The following is a 26,136-nucleotide window of genomic DNA, read 5'->3' on the forward strand; positions in this document are numbered from 1 at the left end:
ACGGCAGCCCCTGCGGCAGCCGAGAGCGGGGCCAGGCTGGGCCGCGGCTGCCAGGCACGTGCCACGCCGGGCACCCGCCGTGGGCAGCGCATCGCCCTGGTGGCACTGGGGACAGGCAGGGGCTGGGCACGGGGGACATGGGGGGGGGGGGGGGGCACAGCAGGGGGCTGAGCCGGGCTGGTTGGGCAGGGGTCCGGCCGTTCCGTGCCGTGGTGTGCGCTGGGGCTGTGCCAGGGGCTGTGCCGTGCACCGGCATCCCTGGTGCGGGGGAGTCCTGTGGTGCTGGTGCCACACTGTGCCTGGGTGTCCCCAGTGCAGGGGACGGTGTCGTGCTGGGGTGTTCCCTGTGTGGGGACCGTGCTCTGCTGGGTGACAAGGGTGCCCAGGTGTCCCCAGGTGTCCCCAGGGGACGGTGCAGTGCAGGGTGCCAGGGGTGCCAGTGCTGTGCCTGGGTGTCCCCAGTGCAGGGGACAGCGCCATGCCCGGGTGTGCCCGGTGCAGGGACCCTGCTGTGCAGAGTGACAGGTGTCCCCCGGTGTCCCCAGTGCAGGGGACGGTGCCACGCAAGGCGACAGCAGTGCCAGTGCTGTGCCTGGGTCTCCCTGGTGCAGGGGACAGCGCCGTGCCCGGGTGTCCCCGGTGCAGGGACCCTGCTGTGCAGGGTGACAGGTGTCCCCCGGTGTCCCCAGTGCAGGGGACAGCGCCATGCCTGAGCGTCCCCAGTGCAGGGACCCTGCTGTGCAGGGCCACAGGCGTCCCCACTGCAGACGACGGTGCCACGCAAGGTGCCGGGGGTGCCGGTGCCACGCTCGGGTGTCCCCGCTGCAGGGGACAGTGCCACGCCCGGGTCCCCCCGCCTCTGCCCGCCGCTACGCAGCGCCCGGGCGTCGGTGCTGCAAGGGGCCGGGGCCGGGGCCGGTGCAGGGGGGGGTCCCGGCTGCCGCTCCGGCCGCCGGTGCCGCTCCCCGCGGGGCCGGCCGGCGGCCCCGCCGTGGGGGTCCCCCTCGTGCCCGGGCTCCCCGGCGGCGGCGCGGGGCCGGGGCCGCCGGCGGAAAGTGTGTCACTGGGGCACGAGGCTCTCCCCGGGAATCACATGGGGGAGGCGGCGGCGCCGCGTGCGGCCCAGTGCGCAGCCGCGGCCGGTGCCGGGCGGGCGGCGGGGCGGGCGGCGGGCGCACAACAGCCCTCGCCGGGCGGCGGCGCGGCACGGCTCGGCGCGGCTCCCCTCGCCTCGGCCCCCCCTTCGGCGCGGTACCGGCTGCGGGAGGCTCGGCGGAGCCCCCCCCGCCCCCTCCCCGCCCCGAGGATGGCCGCCCCCGAGGCCGGCAGCACAGGTCAGTGCCCCGCCGGAGCTCCCCCCCCCCCTTTCCCCTCCCCGCCCGCGGCCGTGAGCGCCGGGACCGTGCGGGCACCGGCACCGGGAGCGGTCGCGAGCAGCGGAGCGGAGTCCGGGGTCGGTGCACCGGGGACCGCAGCGAGGGGGCTGCGCGCTGAGACCGCGAGTCGGAGGGGGCCGGACACCGGGACCGGGGGGTCCTGCACGCCCGACCGGGGCAGGATGCGCAGCCGGGACCGCATCCCGGAACGGGGCTCCTTCCTACCGGGACCGGGCGGTCCTGCATAGCGGGGTAAGGATCGGGCAGCGGGGCCGGGGAGTCCCCGGGAGGGAGAGAGGGAGGGAGGGATGCGCGCTGGCACCGGGGCGTCTTGGCCACCGGGGCGACCTGAACACCGGTCGCCGGGGCAGGAGGGACGGAGACCGGGACCGGGGAGTCCTGAACGCCGGGGCGCGGGGGCAGGAAGGGTGAGGACCGGGATCGCTGCCCCGGGCTGTCCCGGGACCGGCGGGGAGCGCTCCGGGACGGGGGCAAGCGGGGACCGGGCAGTCCGTGGGCGGCGGAGGCGGTGCCACGCGTGCCGGGGCGCCCCGCGCGGGGACGCGCACCGGGAGGTGCGGGGGGGACGGGGCGGGAACGGAGGCGATGCCCCCCCCCCTCCTCCTCCCCCCCCCCGGCACGTGTCCCCCTCCCCGCCGCTGCCACGTGCGGAGTTTGTTTTCCCCGCAGCCCCGCCCCACCCCCGCCCATTGGTCGCCTCATGACATCATCGCTTCCCCCCCTCGTGACGTCACACCCGGAAGCGGGGACGCCGCGTCCCACTGGCCCTTTGCAACGCGGGGGGGGGGAGGGGAGGGGGGGCGGCTTATCTCCGGGGCAACGAGAAGGGGCGGGGCGTCGCGATAAGCCAATGGAGGGGAGGGGGCGGGGCAAAGCGTGAAGGGGCGGGACCGCGGGAGGCCACGTGCGGCGCGAGCACGTGGGGCGGCGGCGTGAGGCCGCCTGAGCTTGGGGGGGGGAAGGCGGAAAGCGGCGGGGCGGCTGTTTGGAGGGGGGGGTCCCCAGGGGGTCCCGGTGCTGCGGGGTCGGGAATGACCCCCGCGTCCTGATGCAACCCCTTGGGGGATCCCCGCCCGAAGCCCCGGGAGGGGGTCCCGGGGCTTCGGGGCGGGGGGATCCCCCCAGTATTTTGGTGTCCCAGCAGCTGGGGGTCCCCAGGAGCTGCAGTCCTGAGGGGGGGGCGGGTGGTGGTATGGGACCCACTGTCCCCAATTCGGTGACCCCCTTTATGGAGGTGGCTCGGTGCATCATGTACCCACAGCGGCAAGCTGGCTCCGGCTCGCGGCATCCGTGCCAGCGGCACCGTGTGCGGCGGGAGACACATGGCCCCGGCCATCCCCTGTGTCCCCAATGTCGCCCTCCACGTGTCCCGGCACTGAGTCAGCCAGAGCCGTGGCCCGGTGCCGCTGCCGCTACCCCGTGCGTGGAGGGGGAATGGGGTGGAGGGGGGGGGGGCTGTGACCTCTGCCAGGGCCGGCGTAGGCGCAGCACCGGGGCTGAGCGTGTGCCCCCCCCCGCGCCGGTCCCCACCTTTGTGGCGTTCCCTCGTGCAGAGCTCCCTTTGCTGCAGCCCTGCAGTGGGGCTGCGTCCCCCCAACTGAGGGGGCTGCGCTGTGACCCCCACGCCGGTGCCATGGGGGGGGCCGTGCCGTGGGGCTCTGTCTGGACCCGTGGGGCTGAGAGCAGGGCTGTGCCACGGGCACGGGGCTGGAGCCGGCGGCTGTAACCACCGTGATCTCCTGGTTATGACTCCGGCGGGTTCCCGGCCCGTATTCCTCCCGTGGGCACTTCCGGGGTGCCGTGCCCGTGTCCCCGGCCGGCACACACCCAGGCAACCCGGCTGTCCCCGTCCCACGTGGGGCCGGCACCCGTGGCAGCCGGCGGGCGCGGTGCCCGACCGAGGGCGGGCAGCGCACGCGCGGCTGCGGTGCAGCGGGACGTCCGTGGGTCCGGGATGCATCCGGGGTGCTTCCCTGGGGACCCCCTGCCCATCCCGCCTAGGGCTGCGATCCCCGTCTCGGGGTCCCCTCTCGGCCGGGGGAGGCTGAGCCCGGCGCAGCTCGCTGCATGTGTGGCCCTGCTGCTCTGCCCGCAGGCGGTGTGATCAGCTACGTGGGCTCCAGCGGCACCTCGCCCAACCGCACCAGCCCCGTCTCGCTCTGCAGCGACAGCTCCAACAGCAGCTCTCAGTCGGGCTCCCAGCCCTTCCCCACCTACTTTCCCCCGTCGCCCACCGGCTCCCTCCAGGACTCCCGTGCCTACGGCGGGGGCTCGCTGGCCCCCCGTGAGGATGGCTCCCCTTCATCCTCCTCCTCCTCCTCCTCCTCATCCTACTGCTCCTCAGTGAACTTCCCCGGGGTGCAGCAGGTCCCCGCGGACGAGCGGCGCCGCAGCTCGCCCAGCAAAGCCGGCAGCACCGTCACCAGTGAGTGGGGCGGGCAGGGGGGGCGGCGGGTGGTGTCGTCCCCCCCCCAAAGTGGGCACCCCGTGACCCCGCTCACCCCCGTCCCTCGGCAGAGCTGAACGGGATGGTGCTGCTCTGCAAGGTCTGCGGGGACGTCGCCTCTGGCTTCCACTACGGCGTCCATGCCTGCGAGGGCTGCAAGGTACCGGGGATGGGGCCGGGGCGGCGCGGAGCCCCTCCTGTGCTGGGGGGGGGCCCCGAGTGACACCCCCCCCCCGTGCCCCGCAGGGCTTCTTCCGCCGCAGCATCCAGCAGAACATCCAGTACAAGAAGTGCCTCAAGAACGAGAACTGCTCCATTGTCCGCATCAACCGCAACCGTTGCCAGCAATGCCGCTTCAAGAAGTGCCTGCTGGTCGGCATGTCCCGTGACGGTGAGCTCGGCCCCGGGACCCCCCAGATCCAGGGACCCCACGTTCAGTGCTGCACATCCCCTCCGGGGGTGCGATCCCCCAGGGCTGTACGTCCCCTCCCGGGATGGGTGCCCTGTGCTTGAGGCCGTACGTCCCCTCCAGGACTGGGTTCCCCTGCCTGCACTGGCTGCCGTGCACGCCCCATGGGACACGTCCCCCCCTGCGCCGTGCTCGGGGCTGTACGTCCCCTCCCGGGATGGGTCCCCCCCTGCTCGGGGCTGTACGTCCCCTCCAAGCGGGGGGGGTGTAGGGATGCAGCCGCATTCCCGGCAGCCCCTGGCCCCCATATCGTGCAGGGCTGGGGGGGAGGGGGTCAGCGTGCCCGGGCTGCCCGGTAACGCCGGTGTCCCCTGCAGCGGTGCGCTTCGGGCGCATCCCCAAGCGGGAGAAGCAGCGGATGCTGGCGGAGATGCAGAGCGCCATGAGCGGCATGGGCAGTGCCCCACCGGGGATGCCCGGCCCCGGCGAGGGTCCAGCGCTGGGCGGGGGCCGTGCACCACCCCCCGGCCCCCCGCCGCTCGCCCCCCCCGCCTGCTTCTCCCAGTTCCCCCAGCAGCTGACGCCCCCCCGCTCGCCCAGCCCCGGGGGGGCCACCGAGGATGTCATCGCCCAGGTGGCCAAGGCCCACAAGGAGATCTTCGTCTACGCGCACGACAAGCTGGGACCCCCCCCGGCCTGCGAGAGCGGCCTCCTGCGCTGGGACGCGCCCCCGCCTGGGCCCCCGGCCCCCCTGAGCCCCGGCTCTGCCCCCCCGCCTACCCCGAGCCCCCGGTGCGGGGCTGCCCCTGGCCCCGCGGCACCAAGGACGTCCTGCCGGTGAGCGCCCGGGGGCTCCCGCTCCCCCTCCCCGGGTATTTTTAGCCGCTAATCGCACTAATCGCCTTGTCTGTGCCACGGCGGCGGGGCCGGGGGAGCCCTGTGGCGCCGGGCTGAGCCGTGCCATCGCCCGCAGGCCTGCCCCATGAACAGCCACCCGCCCGGCCGCAGCGGGCGCTCAGTGCAGGAGATCTGGGAGGATTTCTCCCTCAGCTTCACGCCCGCTGTCCGCGAGGTGGTCGAGTTCGCCAAGCACATTCCCGGCTTCCAGGCCCTTTCCCAGCACGACCAGGTCACCCTGCTCAAGGCCGGCACCTTCGAGGTACGTCCCGGGACGGCGAGCGCTCGATGGAAGGCACGGCGCCCTGTGGCGCGGCACGAAGTCCCACGCATTGCATGGTCCTCCACGGGCTGGCACGGTGCTCCACGGCATTGCACGGTGCCCCACAGCCCAGCATGAAGTCCCACGATATTGCACGGTGCCCCACGGCCTGGCACGGTACCCCATGGCGTTGCATGGTGCCCCATGGACTGGCATGGAGCCCCACGGCGCGGGCACAGTTCCCCGTGGCGTTGCGCAGAGCCTCACAGCCTGGCATGGTGCCCCATGGCATTGCATAATACCCCACAGCATGGCACAGTGCTCCATGGACCACCATAGTGCCCCACAGCATTGCACGGTGCCCCACGGCACGGAGCTGTGGCGCAGAGCACGGCATCGTACGGTGCCCCGTGGCACTGCGCAGTAGCCCACAGCATTGCAGGGTGCCCCACAGCATGGGAGCCGTGGCATGGAGCAGCATCGCACGGTGCCCCGCAGCCCAGCACGGTGCCCCACGGCGCTGCGGGATGCTCCCCGGCACGGCACGGTGCCCCGTTCCGGCTGACACCGCGTGTGCTGCAGGTGCTGATGGTTCGCTTCGCCTCGCTGTTCAACGTGAAGGAGCAGACGGTGACGTTCATGAGCCGGACGAAGTACAGCCTGGAGGAGCTGTGGGGCATGGGCATGGGCGACCTCCTCAGCTCCATGTTCGAGTTCAGCGAGAAGCTCAGCGCCCTCGACCTCACTGACGAGGAGCTGGGGCTCTTCACCGCCGTCGTCCTGGTCTCGGCAGGTGGGAGCGGGGGTGATGCGGGGGGAACTGGGCGGTGGGGTGGGGGGGGTGCGTGTCGCTGCCTGCCCGCTGACGCCCCGTCCCTGCAGACCGCTCGGGCATGGAGGACACGGCATCGGTGGAGCAGCTGCAGGAGACGCTGATCCGCGCCCTGCGCGCCCTCGTGCTGAAGACGCACCCGGCGGAGACATCGCGGTTCACCAAGCTGCTGCTGAAGCTGCCGGACCTGCGCACCCTCAACAACCTCCACTCCGAGAAGCTGCTCTCCTTCCGCATCGACGCCCAGTAGGGCCCCAACGGACCCCAGGGACCCCCCCTCCGCACACCCGCCACCCCTGTACATAGCACCGCGGGCGGGGGGGGGGCACGCACGAGCCCCCCAAGGGGCAGCACGAACCCCACAGCGCCTGCCGGACTCCCAGGGGGCTGCACCCCCCAGGTGGGCACTGGGATGCCAGGACCCCCCCCACCCCCAGCTGGGCGCCAGCCCCACGGCTCTGCTGGCAGCACTGGGGGGGTTCCCCCACCCCGGACCCCCCACTCCGGCAGCCAGCGGTGGAAAGCAGAGGCCGGATCCAGCCGAGCTGTGTGGGTGGGTTTGGTTGGGTTTGGTTGGTTTTTTTTTGTTTTTTTTTTTTTTTTTCATCATATATTTATTACATAAATATATAGTAAAATAGACCAGCAACAATTACCATAAAAATATCTTTCTTTAAAATCCTGACCAAAACACAAAAGGGTTTAAAATCGCACGTCACAGACTGTGATTGTCACGGAGCTCAGCGGCCCCCCCCCATCCCGCGCCCTACATTCAGCGACGCCGGCCGCGGCCCCCACCGCCACCGCGGCACCATGCATAGCAGGGGGATCCCGCGCTGGGCCATGCCGAGCCGTGCCGGGACGTGCCGAGCCGTGCCGGCTGGGCTCGACGCAGCCCCAAGCAGGGGTAGCTCCGGGAGCCATGAGGTATGTGCTTGGGGGGGGAGGGGGGCCGCGGGGACGGGGGACGCGGGGATGGCCCGGGGAGGTGGCGGGGGGGGGGCACCGGTCCTGTCCCCCCCCGGGCGTAGCCGGGGCCGACGCTGGACGTGCGATGGCGACGCGAAACGGAGACGAGAGGGAGCGGCCCGGGGGGCGCGGGGGGAGTGCGAGGGCGAAGGCGTGCTGGCCAGCGGGGCAGGGGGCCGGGCTGTGCCCCCCGGGACGAGCCACCCCAGGGCACCGGGCTGCTGCCCGGGGGGGCCCCACACCCGGCTGCGGGGGGGTCACGTTTGCTGCTTAAGACACGTCCCGCGACAGTCTGCCCTGCCACGCTGCCGGACGGACGGACGGGCAGGCAGCGAGTGTGGGCAGCGCGCGGGCAGCGCACAGCGTCGCGTGGACTGTGCACGGGAACACACGGGCACGGCGTGGCCGTCGCGTGGCCACGGCACCGGCATTGCACCAGCATTGAACCAGCACGCGTGGCCACTGCACCGGCACGGCTTGGCCATTGCACGGGCACTGCACCATCATGGCTCGGCCACGGCACCGGCACGGCACGACCGCTGCACCGGCACTGCACCAGCATGCACGGCCACCGCGCGGGCATCGCGCCGGCACGCACGGCCGCCGCGCCGGCATTGCTCGGCACAGCGTGGCCATCCCATGGGCATTGCTCTAGCATGCACGGCCGTTGCACCAGCATTGAACGGCACGGCCATCGCACCGGCGTCGCACGGCGTGGGCATGGCCCGGGCACCGTGCCGTGGGGGCCGCAGCCCGAAGGCACGTGTTAAGGCCGGCGCTGGACGGCGGGCACGGGCAGGGCTGAGCGTGACCGCGGGCAGCGGGGGCCCCCCAGTGCTGGCTTTAGTGTTTCCTGGCACCGGCTCCTATTGCACAACCCGCAGCCGGTGCCGGCACAGCCGTGCCTGCTGGGGGCCGTGCCGGGACCCCCCTGAGCCGGGCACCCGGGGTGAGACTTTAAGACATTTTGCACCAAGTGCAAAGCTGGCCCTGCTGCGAGGGGCCGAGGGCACCGCGACACCCCCGGCTGCGCGGGCACCCACGGGTGCCGCGGCCCTGCCATGCCATGGCCCCGCTGCGCCCCCCGACCCGGCTGCAGGGGGTCCGGCAGGGCCCCCAGACACGACCCCCATGGGGGGGGCCGGGGTGTGGTGGGGAGCCCGGCCTGTCCCCCTGTGCCTGGGGTGGGGGGGAAGTGTCTCGTGTTGGGATTTCTGCTTTTAAACGACCCGTAAAAAGATTTTTTTTTTTTAATTACAAAAATTATATATTTTATATATATTTATATATATATATATATATTAGCTTAGGTGGGCCCCGGCAGGCTGCCTGCCTCGCCGGCCGCCCCCCGGCCCGCGCCCCCCCCTCGGCCTCCGCCTGAGGTAAGAAAAAATTCACAAACCTAAACTGGGGGGGGGAAAAAGGTGATAAAACCATTCCCGGGTGCCCCCACCGCAGCCCTGCCCCCCGCCGAGCCGGGCCGCCCAGCCCCCCCCGGCCCCCCGCTGGCCCCCGCCACAGCCCGGCCCCTCTCGGGAGCAGGGGGGTGGTTGGGGGGTGCAGCCCCCCGAAGTGCTGCTGCCAGGGGGCCGGGGCAGTAGTGCAGTGGGGGCTGTGTGGGGTCCCAGGGGGGCACCCACTGCCCCCCCCGGCGCGCCGGCACCTCCGGGGCCATTGCAACTCCTGACGGACACGACAAATAAACCCACGAGAACGAGGGGAAAAAACAACAAAAAAAGGACAACGGAAAAGGTGGGGGTGTGTGGGGGGGGGCGGCCGCAGCGGGTCCTCACGACCCCCCCCTCCAGCGTCCCGCAGCGCCCACCGTCCGCCGGCGCTTGGCACAAAATCATCTCCTCTCAGCCCAAAAAAGACAGAGAAAACCAAAGCCCCGAATCTGGCCCCAAATTGGGGGGGGGAAAGGGGTGCGGGGTGGGGGGGCCACCCCAGCCGGGGCAGACCCAGAGGCCAGTGGGCTGGGGGGGGCCCACCAGCCCTGCGCCCCCGTGGGCTGGGGTCCCCCTCGCTGCCGCTGTGCCCCCCGTGCCCCCCGCCCCGCTACGGGGGGGGTCCTGGCCCCCCCCGGCCCCTGCGCCGCTGCCTGGCCAAAAGTGCGTGTGGCCGTGGCCCCCCCGGCCGGGGCAGCCTCTCCCTGTGCAGCCCAGAGCCCCCTCCTCTCCTCTCCTCTGCTCTTCCTCCTCCTCCTCCTCCTCCTCCTCTCTCCTTCCAAAGTGCAGTTAGTTTAATATTTTAGCCTCTCAGGGAGGGAAATAAATGCTTAAAAAATAATAATCTAAGAAGAGAAGGACAATAAAGGACACGCTCGACCGTGGGGGCCCTTCCCTGTGCAAACAAACAAAATTCGTCAAGTCCTGGGGCGCGGGGGGCGGCGCGGCCACGGGGGGCACAGCGGGACCCCCACCCTGGGCGCAGCATCCCCCCACCCTCGCCCCTGGGGGGGTGGGGGGTGGGGTGGGGGGCAGGGATAAGAAAAATTTGGGGGGTGGGGGGCAGAGCGAGGAGGGGGGGCACGAGGGGGTGGCTGCCCTACACCTCCTGGTCCTCGAAGACCTCGAGGAAGAGGGGGGGGAAGAGCTCGGTGGGACACTCCACCTTCATGTGCAGGAAGCGGCTGGCGTGGCAGGCGCCGATCATCCGCAGATCCGTCACCTTCATCAGCAGCTTGGGCCAGAAGTGGGGAATGTTGTGTTTGCGGTAGTTGATGTAGTGCTCGAAGGCCAGCAGGTACGTCTCCTGGCACTTCTCGATCTTCTCCACGCAGATCAGCCCCGTCCGGTCTGCGGGCACAGAGAATCTGGGGGTTCGCCCTCCCGCAAGGCTGCATGCCCCACACGCCCCCCCCCATTGGGTGCTGGGGTGCCCACCCTGTAGACCCCCTTCAGCCTGGCACGGCTGCCCCGGACACTGAGGTGCTCACCCCGTGCGCCTCGTGCTCCTGGGCACGGGGGATTGGGGTGCCCACCCCTCGCACCCCCAGGCTGCTGCAGTACTGGGGACTGGGGTGCCCACCCCATCCTCCTGGGGCACTGGGGATTGGGGTGCCCACCCCTTGTACCCCCAGGCTGCTGCAGTACTGGGGATTGGGGTGCCCACCCCATCCTCCTGGGGCACTGGGGATTGGGGTGCCCACCCCTTGCGCCCTGACACAGCTCCCTGGGGCTCTGGGCATTAGGTTACTCACCCCGTAACCCCCCCCATGCAGCCCGGCACGGCTCCCCAGGGCACTGGGAATTAGGGTGCTCACCCCACGTTCCCCCGGCACAGCCTGGCACAGCTCCCCAGGGCCATTTGGGTGCCCACCCCGTGTCCCCCCAGCTCCTCGGGCAGCGGGCATTTCAGTGCCCACCCCGGGAGCTCCCAGCCATGCCCACCTCCGAGAGCTCACAGCATCAAGGTGCCCAACCCCAGGCACCCCAGGGCACTGGGGTACCCCCCCCACATCCCCCCCAAAGCCAGCGGGGCACGGTTTCCCCAGGGTGCCCACCCAATGCACCCCCAGGACGCTGGGGGCTCTGGGCATCGGGGTGCCCACCCAACATGCCCACAGGAGGCGGGGGGCTCTTGGCATTTCAGTGCCCACCTCCTGCACCCCTACGATACTGGGGGCTCTGAGCATCGGGGTGCCCACCCAACGTACCCTGACGATGCTGGGGGCTCTGGGCATCGGGGTGCCCACCCAAAGCACTCCCAGGATGCTGAGGACTCTGGGCATCGGGGTGCCCACCCCACGCACCCTATGGCTCCCCGGGCACTGGGGTGCCCACCCTATTCCCCCCCAGCAGCCCCGGGGGCGGACGCCGACGCCGCTACCTGAGGACATGAGCAGCACAGCCTGGAGCAGGGCCACCTCGGTGTCATCCAGGTTGAAGGCAGAGAGGGACTTGCCCAGGTCGAAGATGGCGTCGGAGACGACGCCGAGGCCGCCGTTCTTGAGCTGCTCCCGCTTGACGGCCATCTCCCCACTGAGCGTCAGCGTCTCGCTCTCGGGGTCGTAGCGCACAGCCGCCCGCAGCGACATGATCTCCATGCAGCAGCCCTTCAGCAGGATGATCTGGTCTTCGCAAGGCAGCTGGCGGGGAGATGGCGTCAGCAAGGGGGGAGTTGCTGGGGCCCCGGCCCCACCACCACCCCCCCCCCCACCGGCCCCCTCTTTACCTCCGAAAACATGGGCAGTTTTTTGGCAAAGTCGACCACGCGGGTGATGGCCGGGGTGATGATTTTTGTAAACTCGCTGAATGCCTCCAGGTCGACTTTGTCCCCATCGGGCATGGAGGCCATGGGCGACTGGCCAATGTCCTCGGGCTGCAGGGACAGACAGCAGGGCTGGGGGCTGCGGTGTGACTGCGTGTGTCCCCCCCCCGGGACCCCATTATGGCGAGGGGGAAACTGAGGCAGAGCTGGGCGCAGGGCAGCAGCCAGGAGAGGGAGCTGTGTGCCAGGGCCACCGCGGGGACGGGGCCAGGGCCACCCCGCCAGGGCACAGCTGTCCCCTTCGGTCACCGCTCACCCCTTAACCCTCCTGGGGGTGACGAGCTCAAGGACACCCGGGTGACATCCCAAACCCCCGGCTCCGACCGCCTCCCCCCCCCCCCCCCGGTGCAGGGGCACCACGAGCGCTGCCTGCCATGCGTGCACCGAGCGTGCGGGTGCTCAGCCGCCACCAGCCGGGCCGGGGGTCCGTGGTGGTGGCGGGCTCCCCCCGCCCCGTGCCCTCACCAGGAATTTCCGCTTCTGCTTCCAGTGGCTGCCCTGGGCGTTGGTGCTGCGGTGGGCCTCCGTCACCACGTGGATCAGCTCCCACTCCTCCGCGCTGGGGTTGGGGCGATGCTGCAGCGACTTGATCATCTCCTCCTTCCGCCGCCGCTCCCGGTTCTCCTCGATCAGCTTCCGCTTCGCTACCCGCTTCGAGTCATCCAGCACCACTGCCGGGAGCCCCCCGTCAGCCGGCACCCTCCCGGCCCCCCCCCCCCCCCCGCACCGTGCCGTGCCGGGCACCCCGACCCGCTCCCACGGCGTGGCACCCCATGCCCGACACCCCGGCCCGGTCCTGCAGCTGCACCAGGCACCCCGCGCTGTCCCATGGCACCGCCAGCCATGCCGGGACCCCCAGCCGTCCCTACGGCAGCAGCGGGCACCCCCCGCGCCCCCCGCACTCACGGTCCATGGCCATGCCCACGGAGATGCACTTCTTGAAGCGGCAGAGCTGGCACTGGTTGCGGGTGATCTTGTCGATGACGCAGCAGCCATCGTACTTGCAGGAGTAGGTGGGGTGCAGGTTCTTCTGGATGGTCCGACGGAAAAAGCCCTGGGGACGGGACGGGGGGGACACGGTGAGCCCCGGTGAGGCCCCCCCTGCCCACCCCCTGCCCGCACCCCGCCCTCTCACCTTGCAGCCCTCGCAGGTGATGCAGCGGTAGTGGTAGCCGGTGGCTTTGTCCCCGCACACCACGCACTGTTCATCTTTGTCCAGGTAACTAGGGATGTACCCTGCGGGGCACCGCCCGTCAGGGACCCCCGCCGCGCCCCGCTGCCACCGCCCTCTGCCTCAGTTTCCCCCTGCGGCAGCATCTGCCCCCAGCCCTGCCGCTGCCCCCCGCCCCGCTGCGGGCAGCCCTGGCACGGGAAGGGTTAAAGGCTGGGGGGCTGGGGGGGGGGGCTGCCCGAGCCCCCCGCAGCAATAAAGCTCCCATTATCCCGCTCCCCAGCCGGCTGCGGGGGGGGCGTCCCTGTCCCCCCCCGGCACACAATGGCCCACTGTCCCCGCTATTGTCCGGGGTCCCCCAGCCTGGCAGCCCGGGGACCAGCCCCCCAAGCTCCCCCATCACCGGCCTCACGGGGAAACTGAGGCACGGAACACCCACGATGCGTAAGGGGGGTCCCAGCACCGCAAGATCCCCGCCCCCCACCCCCGGGATGGAGCAAACCCAGGCGTGGGGGCCCCCAGAGCCCACCCTGGCACCCTGCGGGTGCTGGATGTGGGGGGGGCCCCGGGTCCTGCCCCCCCAGAGCGGGGAGGGACGGGCTGGGAGCCGTCGCCCGGGTCCCGGCACCGGCCCCTCCTCCCGCCCGGCGGGATCCCGCCGGCGCCGGCCGCTCCCCGCTGGGGAATGGGGCAGGGCTGGGGGGCAGCGCCCGGCCGGGCCCCCCTTATCTCCCACCCCAGGGTGCTGCCGGCCCCGATAGCGCTGCCCGAGCCCGACCCACGGCCACGGGGCGGGCGTGGAGGGGGACGAGCACCCCACGGGGACGTGGGGTGCCAGGGACCCTGTGGGACCCAGCAGGGATGTGGGGTGCCGGGGGGGGGGCGGGGCAGGAGATTGGGGTGCCAGTGGGACCCTGGGGTGGCTGGCAAGGACATGGGGTGCCCGGGGGACCCTGGGGTGCCCGGCAGGGACATGGGGTGCCCACCAGGGACCCTGGGGGACCCAGAAGATACATGGGGCTCCCGGGGGACCCTGGGGTGCCCACCAGGGACATGGGGTGCCCGTGGGACCCTGGAGTGGCTGGCAAGGACATGGGGTGCCTGGGGGACCCAGGGGTGCCCGGCAGGGACATGGGGTGCCCGGGGGACCCAGAAGATACATGGGGCTCCTGAGGGACACTGGGGTGCCCACCAGGGACATGGGGTGCCTGGGGGACCCAGGGGTGCCCGGCAGGGACATGGGGTGCCCGGGGGACCCTGGGGGACCCAGAAGATACATGGGGCTCCCGAGGGATCCAGGGGTGCCCGGCAGGGACATGGGGTGCCCGGGGGACCCTGGAGTGGCTGGCAAGGACATGGGGTTCCCGAGGGACCCAGGGGTGCCCGGCAGGGACATGGGGTGCCCGGGGGGCCCCGGGGGGACCCCGTACCTGACATGCTGCTCTTCACCAAACATTGGCTGCTCTTTCTTTTGCGCTTGCCATCCAGCCACCTGCGGGAGGGTCCAGGCTGGGAGGGTGCCCCCGGCCCCCCACGCCCCGGCCCCCCCTGCAGCCCCCCCCCCGCCCCCCGTCCGCAGCTGGGAGGTGGGGACCCCTCGCCCGGGTGTGCCGGGGGGCCGGGTAGGGGTGATGCCATGCGTGGGGTCCGGCATTGGGGTGCCAGGGCACGGACCCATGGGTGCGGGGTGAGGTGGGGGCCCTGGGGACCCCCGGACCCGGGACACGGCACGGCCGGGGGGGGGAGGGGGGGCTGAGCTGGGGATGGGGGAAGGGGGGGAAGAAGGGTGGGGGAGGGGAAGGGAAGGGGGGAGGGGAAGGGAAAGGGTGGCGGGTGGGGAGGGAAGGGAAGGGGTGGAGGGTGGGGAGGGGCGAGGAAGGGCTGGGGAGGGGAGGGGGAGGGGCTCATTTACAGTCAAAGACAAAATGTCCTTTTGGCTCAGCGGGGAAGTGACATCAGAGGGGCTCAGCCAATGGCTGGCGGCGGGGGTCCGCGCCTCGCCCGCACGGCACCAGCCCATTGGCGGAGGCGCCTGGCACGGCCGGGCCGGGGGGGCCCGAGGCCACGGGGATGGGCACCTGCACCCGGGGCGCCCCCGCAGCCCCCGCCCGGGCGCGGCGCGGGGGGGGTCCCGGGCTCCAGCCCAAGGTGACCCCGGGCCTGGCTCCCCCCGGGGCACGTGAGAGCGGGCGGCCCTCCCGAAATAGCCCCGGGACAGGGTGGCCCGAGGGGCCCCGGCCGGGGAAGGGGGCGGCTGGGAGAGGCCCCCGCGGGGGCACGGGCACGAGTGGGGAACGCACGGGCACGCGTGGGGACATGCGGGGAACAGGGGGACACCCGGGGCATGGGGACACGTGGGGACACGCCGGGCATGAGGATGCACAGGGACGCGCGGGGCGCGGACGCGACCACGCCGGGATGGACGGGGACACCCGGGGCACGGGGACGCACCGGGCACGGGGACATTTGGGGACACAAAAGGCACGAGGATGCACAGGGCACGGGGCCACGCAGGGCACGGGGACGCATGGGGACACACAGGGCATTAGCATGCCCGGGGCACGGGGACACGCGGGGCACGGGGACACCAGGGGCAGCGGGGGCTGCAGCAGCCGTGCCGGGCTGGGGCGGGGGCTCACCGGGTGTCCTCTGGCTCCGACAGCGGGTCCAGGGTGCTGGGCTTCTGTTCCATTCACCGCAATTCCATCAAGGAGCGCTCAGCACCGACCGAGTGGGCTCCGCCACCGGTGCCACGCGCGGGGGGGCCACGGCGGGGGGCTACGACGCGCGCCCCATGGCGCCCGCCTCAGTGCTCAGCTCCACGCAGCATCCCGGGCCGGACCCTGCTGAGACAAACCATGGCTGAGCCCAGACCCCCGGCGAGCGGGGGGTGAGGGCCGCAGCCCTGGGCGGCCCCCCCGGGGAGTTCACGCTGTGGTGCAGGGCTGGGCGAGAGCGTGAAGGGGGTGCAAGAACGTGCAGGAGCGTGCGAGAGCGTGCAGGAGCGAGCGGGGCTGGGTGAGAGCGCACAGGGGGTGCAAGGCCGTGTGGAGCGTGCAATGGCGTGCAGAGCGCGCAGGGCTGGGCGAGAGCACGAGGGACGTGCAAGAACACATGGAGTGAGCGAGGGCTTGCAGGGTGCGTGCAACAGCACGCGGGGCATGCGGGAGTGCGCACGGGTGTGCGAGGCGGTGCGAGAGCATGCGGGGCGTGCGAGAGCGTGCACGGGTGTGCAGGGCTGTGCAAGAGCGTGCGGGGTGTGCGAAAGCGTGCACGGGTGCGCAGGGCCGTGCAAGAGCGTGCGGGGAAGCGCAAGTGTGCGCAGCAGTGGCTGCACCCAGCTGTGGGGCAGGGCTGGGGGGGCCCCCCTCAAGCGGTGGGGGGAGCCCAGGGGGTGGAGGTGCAGAGAGCAGACTCCCCCCCCCCCGCCCAGGGGAGCCCCCATGGATGCCGCGCCCAGGGGCCAGGCTGAGCCCCGATGCATTCGCCCCACACGTGGCCCCCCCCGTGCCGGGTGGACAGGGCAGACTTACGGGGTGGGGGGCACCGGGGGGGCCAGGGGGAGCCGGGCGATCCCTCCTCCGCGAGCTCTCCTGCGGCAAAGACACGGCGCGGTGGGACCGGGGCGTGAGCAGCACCGGGGGCACCCACTGCCCCCCCCCGCAAACCCCCGTGGTGGGGAGACAAAGGCAGGACCCCAGTGGACCCCCCCCCCGCTCCCCCCTCAAGCTCCACGTCCCCACGGGTGCCCAGCACCCACCCTACCCGCCTGCAGCACCCCAGCAGGATGGGGGGGCCCCACTTGCAAGCGCCCCCCCGTGAACCCCTGGTGACCCGCCCCGGCACGGGGGTCCGTGGGGGTGCGGGGGCCCCCAACCCGCGCCGGGGGGTGGGGGGGGGGCGTGGGGCTGCGCCGGGCACCGTGCCTGGCCCTCGGGCTCCTCCGCTCCGTGCGGGGACAGGCAGAAAGTAGGTCACGTTTGTCTTGGCCGCGGCAGAAATTCCTCCGGCGGATTTAAAACGCAGCGGCCGGGGCTCGGCTGCGCCCCGTCCCCCCCCCCCGGCACCCCTACGCCGCGGGGCACCCCGGCCCCCTGGCCCCCCTCCAGCCGGGGATGCCCGGGCAGCACGGGGATGGGGGCGAGGGATGCTGCACCCATGGGTGCGCGCTGGCACCCCACGCCTCCGTGGGGTGAGCACGCGTGTGAGACTCACGGAGGGGGGGGGGGGCTTCAAAAGGGGTCCCCGCCACGCCCAAGCGCGTGCCCTGGGGGGGATCATCGCCCGCCACTGCCTCTGCAGGGAAACCGAGGCACCCCACAGGGTACCCCACAGGGCACCCCACCACCCCTGGGTCCCCTCCCCACCTCGGGGGGTTCGAGGAGGGGCCGGGGCTCCTCACCACAGCTCCAGGCCAGGCTTTGGGGCCGGCCGCCAGCGGTACCTATAGAGCCGGGGCGGTGCGGCCGGGGGCTGCAGCAAATGTTTGTTCCATATGGGAACGGCGCGCGGAGACTTCCAAGTATAGGCACTGGCGGGGTGCCAGGGCTGCGCGGCCCCGCCGGGCACCGGCCCCCCGCCCCCCTTCCCCCGGGACCCCGCGCACCAGCAGAGCCCCGACCCGCTCGGTGCATATGTGGGGCCAGGGCACGTCGCTGCCACGGTGAAGCCGGCACAGGCCCGGGCAGGAGGCACTCTGAAGCGTGGGGTGGGCTTGGCCACCGCTGCCTCAGTTTCCCCACCGGGGCAGCCTGGCTGGTGAGCGGTGTCGAACTAGAGGGGCTTAGGGCTAAAGCCAGGGCTCAGCGTCACTAAGTCGGGGCTCGCCCGCACCAGTGAGCGCCCCCGTCAGCCCCCGCTGACACCCCCGGGACCGCCGGCACCCAGCACCCAGCCGAGCCTGCGGTGCCGCTCCAGGAACTGTCGCTCGAGGAATCCTGGGCGCGCTGGGGCGGCCCAGACAGACAGACAGACAGACAAGGGAGGCGGCTCCCCTCCTCCTCCGGGACACCTGTGATGAGCGCAGTCGGGTCTCAGCCCCCCTCCGCGCCGGTTGGCACCCCAACCCACGCGTCCTCACCCTGCGGGACCAGGTGCGGGGCTGGGTGGGAGTGGGGTGGCAGTCGGCGGGGGCCCCCACCTCGCGCCTCTCCCAGCCCAGCCCCACGCCCAAGGGAGCATTTCTGCTGAGTCGGGTGGTTGCAGGTGATGGAAAACAACCTGGGGGCAAAGTCCAGGGCTGGGCCGGTGGCGGGAGCCACGTCGCCCCGCGGGGGGCACCCAGCACCCCGCTCCCCAGGGACACCGCCCCCAAGGACCCCCCCCGGGATGGGGACCACAGCCTGGGGGACACCCCTCCGCGAAGGCACCGGCCGCCACGGTGCAGCCAGACGCTGGTACCGGGGATGCCCCTCGGGGACGCCCATCAGTGTCCCTGCCCCCCGGGACAGATGGGCTCCGGGGGTCCCGGGCACCCCCTCCCCCCGCCCAGCTGCCATCTGGGTCAGGGAGGTGAGGGCCTAAGCGCTTTAGCCAGGGTGCCAATTAGCCCGATTAGCGCAGACTGGGGGCAGGGCGCCACGAGCACACCCGCCAGTCCCACACCCGCCGGACACCGGCACGCGATGCCCGGTTGTGCAGGCAGCCGCGGGCAGCAGCACGGCAGGCAGCGGGGCAGCAGCACTGCTCTGCCCCAGCCGGAGAAACCCCGGCCGCACCGGCTGGCACGCCCGTGCCGTGGGAGCACGGCCAGACACGGGGGCACCTGCCGTGGCACGGCTGGCAGCACCCGGCACACGCCAATGCCCACACGTGCGGCTGCGCCCGGCGCCACATGCGTGTCCTCGCCCGGTGCCTTGTGCTCACCCCACACCTCTGCCGGTGCATGTCATTCTATGCCCGGTGCTGTGCACAGCCTGGTGCGGTGGGGTGCCCGGTGCCGTGGGGCACGCGTGGCAGCGTGCAGTGGGGCTGGCGTGCCGGGAGGCTGCAGGAATCCCAGGCATGTGCAGCAGCTGGGCAGCCCGAGCGCAGGGGATGCCATGGGCCTGACATCAGGGCAGCCCACCCCGTGCCATGGGGGACCCGCGTGGTGCCCCCTCCCCGCGCACGCGGGGTCCGGGCCGTGCCGCGGCACGGGCTGGCCAAGCCTGGGTCTGCTGCGGCCAGGGCAGGCAGGCACCGGGGCCCCGTCCACCCCGGAGCTCGGCAGCTCAGGGAAGCCACGACCCGAGCAAGGGCGGGCGGCCGCAGGGACGGTGACCTGCCCCGGCGCTGACCGGGCACCCACGGGCTGCCGCGGCCTCACACCTCTGACGGGTCCTGGATCACCGCTGCGGGGACCTGTGCTGCGACCCCGACCGCCACCCGGCCCCGCAGCCGCCGCGAACCCCAAGGGACTCCTGGTGCCGTTAAGTCTAACCGAGGCCACGCTGGCCGCTCCGTCCTGCGGCGGCCAAGCGTGCGGCTGGGACGAGGCGGCAGCCCCGGATCCGCTCCCTCCGCCCTGCTTGGCTACTCCTGGCCGTGCCTCGGTTTCCCCATCCCACCAGGGCCGCCGGCGGGCAGCTGCTCGGCAGAGGAAGAGCCACGGTGCCGCTTCCCCCAGCACCGTGCCCCTCGTGCCAGCGCAGCAGGACGTGGCCGGATCCCCATGCCCCCGCTCCTCCTGACCACGAAGGACACCTGACGGGGACCCCCCAGGCACCTGGCATGTGCTGAGTGCTCACGGTCTCAGCTTGCCGGGGTGGCTGCGGGTCCTGAGCCCCGCGGGGTGCCCCCGTCCCTGGGGACTCTGTGCCAGGACGCTGGGGAGCTATTCTCAGCGCCTGGAGCTTGGCACGGGGATGGGGACGTTTCTAAATCGGGGGCTCCGGTTCACGTGCACCCGGATGAGGGGGGGCTCCTGGGTTCCCTCCCCGGGGGCAACCACTCGCAGGGGGGACGGAGCCGCCACCTCGGGGTCGGCACCGCCAGTGGGACGCGGGAACCGGCACCGAGCCCGTCCGGGAGGAGCCCACCCCAGCCCGGGAAGGGGACGCAGGGGACGGTCCCCGCAGTGTCCCCAAGGCCACCCGACCCCTGCCCGGCCGGGGCAGGCCGAGGGTCCGCAGTGCCGGGGCCACCTCCGTGCGACACCGCCCCGGGGGGGTCCCGGCCCCGCGGCGTCCCCCGGCCGCATCCAGCCTGAGCGGGGCCCCGGGCGTCCTGCCCGCGCCCGCCTTCGCCTTCACCGCATCCCCCCCTCCTCCTCCTCCTCCTCCTCCTGCTGCCCCCCTCGCCGCCTGGAAGGGGACCCAGGCGTCCGGCCCCGCCCCCGCGCTCCACCGCGCACCGGGGGCTGCGCGGGGTCCGGCGGGGCCGGGGGGGGGGGGTGGGGGCCGCGGGCTGGGACCCCCGGGGCGACCCGGCCCGGCCCGGCGGCTGCTGCTCCAGGCTTTGCCGGCAGCCGCGCTCGCTGCCCCGGGAAAGTGCGCGGCGGGGCGGGGAGCGACGGGGGGGCCGCTTCCTGGAGCCGCCGCCCCCAGGGAGGGGACGGGGGGTGCGGGCGCAGCCCCCGCGGGGAGCGGGGCCCCGGGGGTGGACGGCGCTTAGCGCCCGGACCGAGCTCCCCCCCTCCGAGCCTCCCCCCCACACACACCCCGGACCCCCGCCCGCGGGGCTGCCACGCCGCGGCCCCGCGAAGGTCACGGCCGCGGCCGGGTGGGGGGTGTCAGGCGGGGACCCCCGCCCGGGGACCCCTCCGGCTGCCGGCCCGGGGGGTGGGGGGGTGCCCCGGCGGGGGCGAGCAGCTGCGGGGGGGGGGGGGGGGCGGCACACGCAGCCGCACGGCAGCGCCGGGGGTGGGGGGGGGGATGCGCCAAGACCCCCCGGGCGGGGGAGCCCCCCCAAACCGGTTCCACCGGGGCCTGCCCGCGCCCCACGGCGGCCCCGGCCCCCCCCTCCCCGCCCGAGCCCCGGGGGTCCCCGGTGCCGGCGGGGGTCAGGCGGGGTGAGGCGCAGCCCCGGCCCCCCCCGCGGCCGGTGCCGGCGGTGTCAGCCCCGCGGCGCGGGGGTCACGGCGGCCGCCGCGGCTGAAGGTCGGCGCGGGGCCGCCGGCTCGGCCGGGCCGGCGGGGAGGTCGAGCCGGAGGCCCGGGCAAGGCCGGCCGGTCCCGGGGTGACCTTGGCCGCGGCGCCCGGCTGCCCTGCCTCAGTTTCCCCGGTTCGCGCGGGGGGACGCACCGGAGGCCGGCCGGGACCGCAGCCCGCGCCCCGCCGGCGGCACCGCGACCGCCGCACCCGGGGCAGGATCCGGCCCCCCGTGGGGTTGGGGTGGGGGGGACGCGGCAGTCCGCGCCCCCCACCCCCTCCGCCCCCGCGGGACCGCGGAGCGGCGTGGGGAGGGGAGCCCCCGCCACGCCCCGCGCCCCGCTCGGCGGGGGCAGCCCGGGGGTGCGGAGCCGGAGCCCCCCCCCCCCCCGCGCCGGGGACGCCCCCCGCTGCCCCTGCCCCAGCCGGGAGCGGCCGAACCGCCCCCCCCCCCCGCAGCCCCCCGGCGCTCCGCTCCCGGCGCAGAAAAAAATAATTTAAAAAATTTTTAAAAAATCGCAGGCATTCCTGCCGCCGCTGCCAGGAGCGGGAGCGGGCGGGGACGGCCACGGGGCACGGCCACAGCCCCCACGGTCCCCCCACGGCGCGGCCCCGGCCTCCCTACGGCGCCGTCACGGCCCGGCCGGGCCACGGCCCCCCCCCCCCCTCCCCCCGCGACACGACCACGGCCTGCAGACGGCACGGCCCCGCGACCTGCCCACGGCACGGCCCCGCCGCGGCTCGGCCCCGCACCCGTCACCGCAGAGCCACGCCGCCGCCACGGCCCGGGCCCACGGGCCCCCGCCACGCCACGCCACGCCACGGCCACGCAGCCGACGCGGGGCCGGGGGGCCACGGCGCTGCAGGCGGGCGGGGGAGCTGCCCGCCGTGCACGGCCCCCCGCCCCCCCTCCCCGGCCGTGGCGTGGCGTGGCGGGCGGTGGGCAGCAGCCGTGCCCCGCGCTGCAGCAGCGGGGAGGGGCGCGGCCCGTCTCCCCCGGCCCCACGGGGGACGCGGCCCCCGGGTCCCGTCCCGTCCCCCCCGCCAAACGCCCGGATTTTTTCAAGAAGAATATTTACCCGTGTTTTTCCTCCCGGTGCGCGCTCGGGCCGGGGCCCCCCCGCTCCCCGTTCCCCGCCGCCCCCCCCGGCCCCCGGCCCCCCGCCCCGACATCCCCCCTTTGCACGCACCGAACTGCGCCCGGGCTCAGCCGGGGGCGCTCGGGGGGGGCCGCGGCCGGCGGTAAACAACCGGGCTGCGGCGGGGCCGGGCGGGGGGCGGCGGCGGGGCCCGCTCGGGCCGTACCTGGGCGGCGGCGGCGGCGGCGGCGGCGGCGGCGGGCGCGGGGCGGGCGGCGGGCGCGGAGCGGAGCGGGGCGCGGAGCGGAGCGGGGCGCAGCGGCGGCGGCGGCCGACGGCGCCTGGCTCCTCCCCCGGCCCCGCCGCGCCGCCCGCCCGCCCGCTCCGCCGCGGCCGCAGCCCCCTCCGCCGGCCGCAGCCGCTCCCTGCACCCGCCGCGCCCGCCCCACGGACCCCGCGTGGGGACCCACGGGGGAGCGGCGGAGACGGGGAAGGGAGGGCGGGCCCGGGAGGGGGCCCCACGGGTCGGGACGGGGACGGGGGGAGGGCGAGGGGAACGGGGGCCACGGGGCGGGGGACGGTGCTCGTGGCCGGGTGGAGATGGTGCGTGCGGGGAGCCCGGGACGGTGCCCGCGGGGATGCCGTGACAGTGACAACGGGGACAGGGGATGGTGCCCGCAGGGTTGGGGTCTGTAGCCAAGGGGGGGGCTGGGGACGGTGCCCACAGAGGCCCAGGGACGATGCCCGTGGCAGCGTGGAGATGGTGCCCACGGGGAGTGGGGAGGGCGCCCGCGGGGATGCTGTGACAGTGACAATGGGGTGCCCACAGGAGTTGGGGACAGCACCCAGGGGAGCTGGGGAAGGTGCCCACAGGGGTTGGGGACAGCACCCAGGGGAGCTGGGGACCACAGGGCCCCAGGGATGGTGCTCGTGGCGGGGTGGAGGTGGTGGTGCCCACAGGGATGCAGTGACAGTGACAATGGGGACTGGGGACACTGCCCACAGGGTTTGGGGACAGTCCCTAAGCGGGGCTGGGGACGGTGCCCATCACAGGGTGGGGATGGTGCCCACGGGGAGCCGGGGACAGCGCCCAAAGGGATGCAGTGACAGTGCCAAGGGTGACGGCTGGGGACAGCACCCGGGGGGAGCTGGGGACAGCTGGAGATGATGCTCATGAGCAGCTGGGGACGGGGCCCACGGGGCGGGGGCCAGCTCCGCACCCCGGGGTGCCCAGCCCGGCCCCGGTGCGGCGGCACACGCCGGGCACGGGGGGCACACACCCGGCCCCGCCCCGCCCCGCGCAGGATCCGGCCCCGGCCCCGCCGCCCCACGGGACACCCCCACGGCGGGCGGGCCCTGCCCCTGCGCCCCCGGGGGTGTGGGGCTGGGGGGGCAGGGGTCCGCTGTGGGGCTGGGGCCGGACCCCGCCGTGGGGCGGGCCGTGGGTGGCGGCCTGCACTGTGGGGGCGCGGGGAGGGGGGGATCGCTGGGGGTCCCCCCCCGCGCAGCACCCCAACTCGCCCGTCCCACCCCACCTCCTTCCCAGCAGCCCCTGCGCCCAGCCGCCCCCCCGGACTACACATCCCATCATGCCCGGGCTTAAAGGGCCACTGCCGGGTGTGTGCCCCCCGCCCCCGCAGCTCGGCCCTGGGGCCCCCGGGGGGCTCGGCCTGGCCGCCCCCCAGCCCCGTCACCCACCCCTGCCTGGGCTGTACAGGCAGTGCGGAGGCACCCAGGGGACGAGGGGGATGGGGGTCCCCAGGGGATGGGGGTCCCCAGGGGATGGGGATAACCCGGGCACGGCAGCACCCGGGGAGGAGGGCGCTCAGGGGACAGCGGCTTTCAGGGCGCGGGGATGGGGACACTAAGGGGACAGTGCTACCCAGGGGACGGGGGTACCCAGGGGATGGGGTACCTATGGCACGGGGGTCCCCAGGGGATGGGGGTCCCCGTGGCACGGCGGTGCCCACAGCAGACCCCATCCTCCACCCCAGGGCTGGGGGCAGAGTGACAGCCTGGGCTGCTGGGGGGTGCCCCGCGCCCGTGGCCCCATGGCCCCCCAGTCCCCCCCGGTCCCTCCGGTCCCCCCGTCCCTGTTGCTGCCCCTGGTGCCCATAGCCCCGTGGTCCCCATGGCCCCCCTGGACCCCCTGGTCCCATGGTCCCCGTGGCCCTCCTGGTCCCCATGGCACCCCGGGCCCCCTCATCCCCACGCCTGGCGGCAGCCGGGGTGCCAGCGTGGCAGGGCCAGGGCCAGGGGCAGGGTGGCGGCACCCCCGGCCCATCCCTGCCCGCACCGTACACTTTATCCTCGGCAAACACGGCGCGTCTGCGGCCGGCCCCCCGCAACGCCGTCTGCCCGCGATAAGGCCGCGGCCGAGGCTGAGCTGGTCCATCCCCGGCCCGCTGTGCTCGGCCACCTCAGCACAGCGTCGTGTCCCCAAATCCCCCCACCCGCGGCCACACAGCACCCTCCATCCCAAGGGGGAAACTGAGGCAGGGCCGGGGTTCGCCTGCAAACCCCCTCGGCGTGCGGACGTGTCACAGACGGACGCTTCTCCCACCCGTCACCAGCCCCGCGTCCCCCGCGAGGAGCCCGCGAGTTGCCCTCGGTGTCACCGCCAGGCCCCTCTGTGTCCCCCCCCGAGCAGGGTGGGGACCCCAGCGCCCTGCAGCAGACCCCGAGACGGGGTGGGGGACACACAAGGGACACGGAGGGGCCGTGTTGCTCTCGGGGCGCGACGCAGTCGGCCGGAACAAGCTCATTAAAATTCATCCTGCTGCTCTGCGGCGCGGAGCCGCTATATATAGCCCGAGCCCGGCGGCATGGCCGAGCTGGGCCCCCCCGGGCCCCCCGGGAAGGGGGTGACGCCGGGCACAGCCCGGGAGCCTGCGTCCCCATCGTTGGAGGCCCCCGTGGGGCAGCACCCGCCACCGGCCGGGGGTCCGGGTGGCCCCATGGGGGTGTTCCCCCACCCCAGGCTGTGTGTGTGTCCCCCCACCCCTCCCCTTCCCGCCGGGAGCCCCTCCTGGGAATCATCAAACCCTTCGCACCCCACCGAACACCCGTGCAGGCGGGTGGGAACCGGCCATGTGCCCCCCTGGCAGGGACCGGCACCGGGGGACTCGGCTGTCCCGGTTACCCCGCGGGAAGGGGCAGCCCCTCCGCTCGCCCCCCCGGTGCTGGGAACGGCCCCGGCCCCTTCCGGCCCCCCCCCGGCCCCGGGGCTGGAGGCAGCTGGGCCGGGGCTCCCTGCCAAGGCCGGGGCGCTGGGCCGAGGCCTCGACGCCCCCGCGCTGGGCGGGGGGGTGGGACCCCCTTAGCGCATCCCACGCCCCCCCACCCCGCCAGGCCCAGGGCCCGGTTTGGGGGTGCTTTGCCATGGGGGCGGGCGGGTGTTGTCTAGGGGGGGGTTCCTCTGGTCCCCTCCTGGCTGGGGGACAGGGACCGGCCCCCGCGGTCTCCGATTCCCCCCCGCCAGCTGCGGGGAGCGGGACCCCCCGGCACAGGAAATCTCTCCTCATGAATAGGGGCCGGGCCCCCCCCCGGCTGCCGGGGCCCCTCGCCGGCTGGGCAGCCGCTCGCCCGCCTAATCCCGGCCCCGGCGCGGGGGGATTTGCAGCGCCCCGGCCCCATGAATGATTCACCGGGGGGAATTAAGGGGCCTCGGAGCCCCCCCCCCCAGCAGAGCCGGGGTGCAGCGGGCACCGGGGGCCCCCACCCCATGGCAGCACCTCTGGGCACCCCTGCACCCCGGGGGGGGCCTCACCCCGCGCTCCTGAGCCGCGTGGGGCTCCCGTGCCCGTGGGTTTGGGGTGCTGGGGGGCCGAACCCCCCCAGGGGCACGCAGCCCCCCCTCCCCAAGCCCGCTCCCCATCCTCCCGTTGCCGTGGCGATGGCGGAGGCAGCCAGCGGGGGTATTTTTAGCTGCTGGTACCCACAAAGGGGGGACACGGCCCAGCCCCGCGGCCGACTGCACGTGTGCGTGCACACACGCGTGTGCGGCGCACCGGCGCGCGTGTATCCGCCCACGCACGAGCATCTGCGCGCACCTGCCCGTGGGCACCTGCGTCTGCACGCGCCGACCCCCCCCCGTGAGCGCACACGTGCCTGTATGTACGCCTGCGCTCACGCGTGTGCAAGCGCACGCGCACCCCTGCGCGTCGACGCACACGCACACACCCAGGGAGGTGTGCGCACACACCCGCCTGCACGCACGCCCGTTCCTGCGTGCACGCCCATGTTCGCACACCCACATGTGCACACCTCCGTGCTCACACGCATGTGTCTGTACGCACACCCGCGCTCACACGTGCACACACATATGCACGCA

General features: G+C 73.8%; 2 protein-coding genes across 3 annotated transcripts; one reads left to right on the forward strand and one right to left on the reverse strand.

Annotated features, from left to right (window-relative positions):
* Positions 1-1,139: 1,139 nt before the first annotated feature.
* On the forward strand, positions 1,140-6,892 carry NR1D1 (nuclear receptor subfamily 1 group D member 1). Its single transcript, XM_072885848.1, is given in 7 exon segments — positions 1,140-1,334; positions 3,493-3,822; positions 3,915-4,003; positions 4,090-4,234; positions 4,630-5,411; positions 5,994-6,204; positions 6,294-6,892. Coding segments are annotated over 7 exon segments (1,785 nt in total). The 5' UTR covers positions 1,140-1,306; the 3' UTR covers positions 6,494-6,892.
* On the reverse strand, positions 6,874-22,123 carry THRA (thyroid hormone receptor alpha). Of its 2 annotated transcripts, none has more exons than XM_072885849.1 (10): positions 22,030-22,123; positions 16,189-16,248; positions 15,295-15,498; positions 14,086-14,147; positions 12,620-12,720; positions 12,391-12,538; positions 11,950-12,155; positions 11,389-11,535; positions 11,044-11,302; positions 6,874-10,010 (listed from the first exon to the last, which is right to left on the reverse strand). In XM_072885849.1, the coding sequence occupies exons 3-10, from the start codon at positions 15,345-15,347 to the stop codon at positions 9,760-9,762; spliced, it is 1,227 nt and encodes a 408-aa protein (XP_072741950.1). In that variant the 5' UTR covers positions 15,348-15,498; positions 16,189-16,248; positions 22,030-22,123; the 3' UTR covers positions 6,874-9,759. The 2 variants fall into 2 exon arrangements, with proteins under 2 accessions (XP_072741950.1, XP_072741951.1); XM_072885850.1 differs by lacking the exon at positions 22,030-22,123 and adding an exon at positions 21,804-21,822.
* Positions 22,124-26,136: the final 4,013 nt, after the last annotated feature.

The sequence above is a fragment of the Ciconia boyciana genome, chromosome 22, assembly GCF_034638445.1.
Source record: "Ciconia boyciana chromosome 22, ASM3463844v1, whole genome shotgun sequence".
In the NCBI taxonomy this organism is placed as follows: Eukaryota; Metazoa; Chordata; class Aves; order Ciconiiformes; family Ciconiidae; genus Ciconia; species Ciconia boyciana.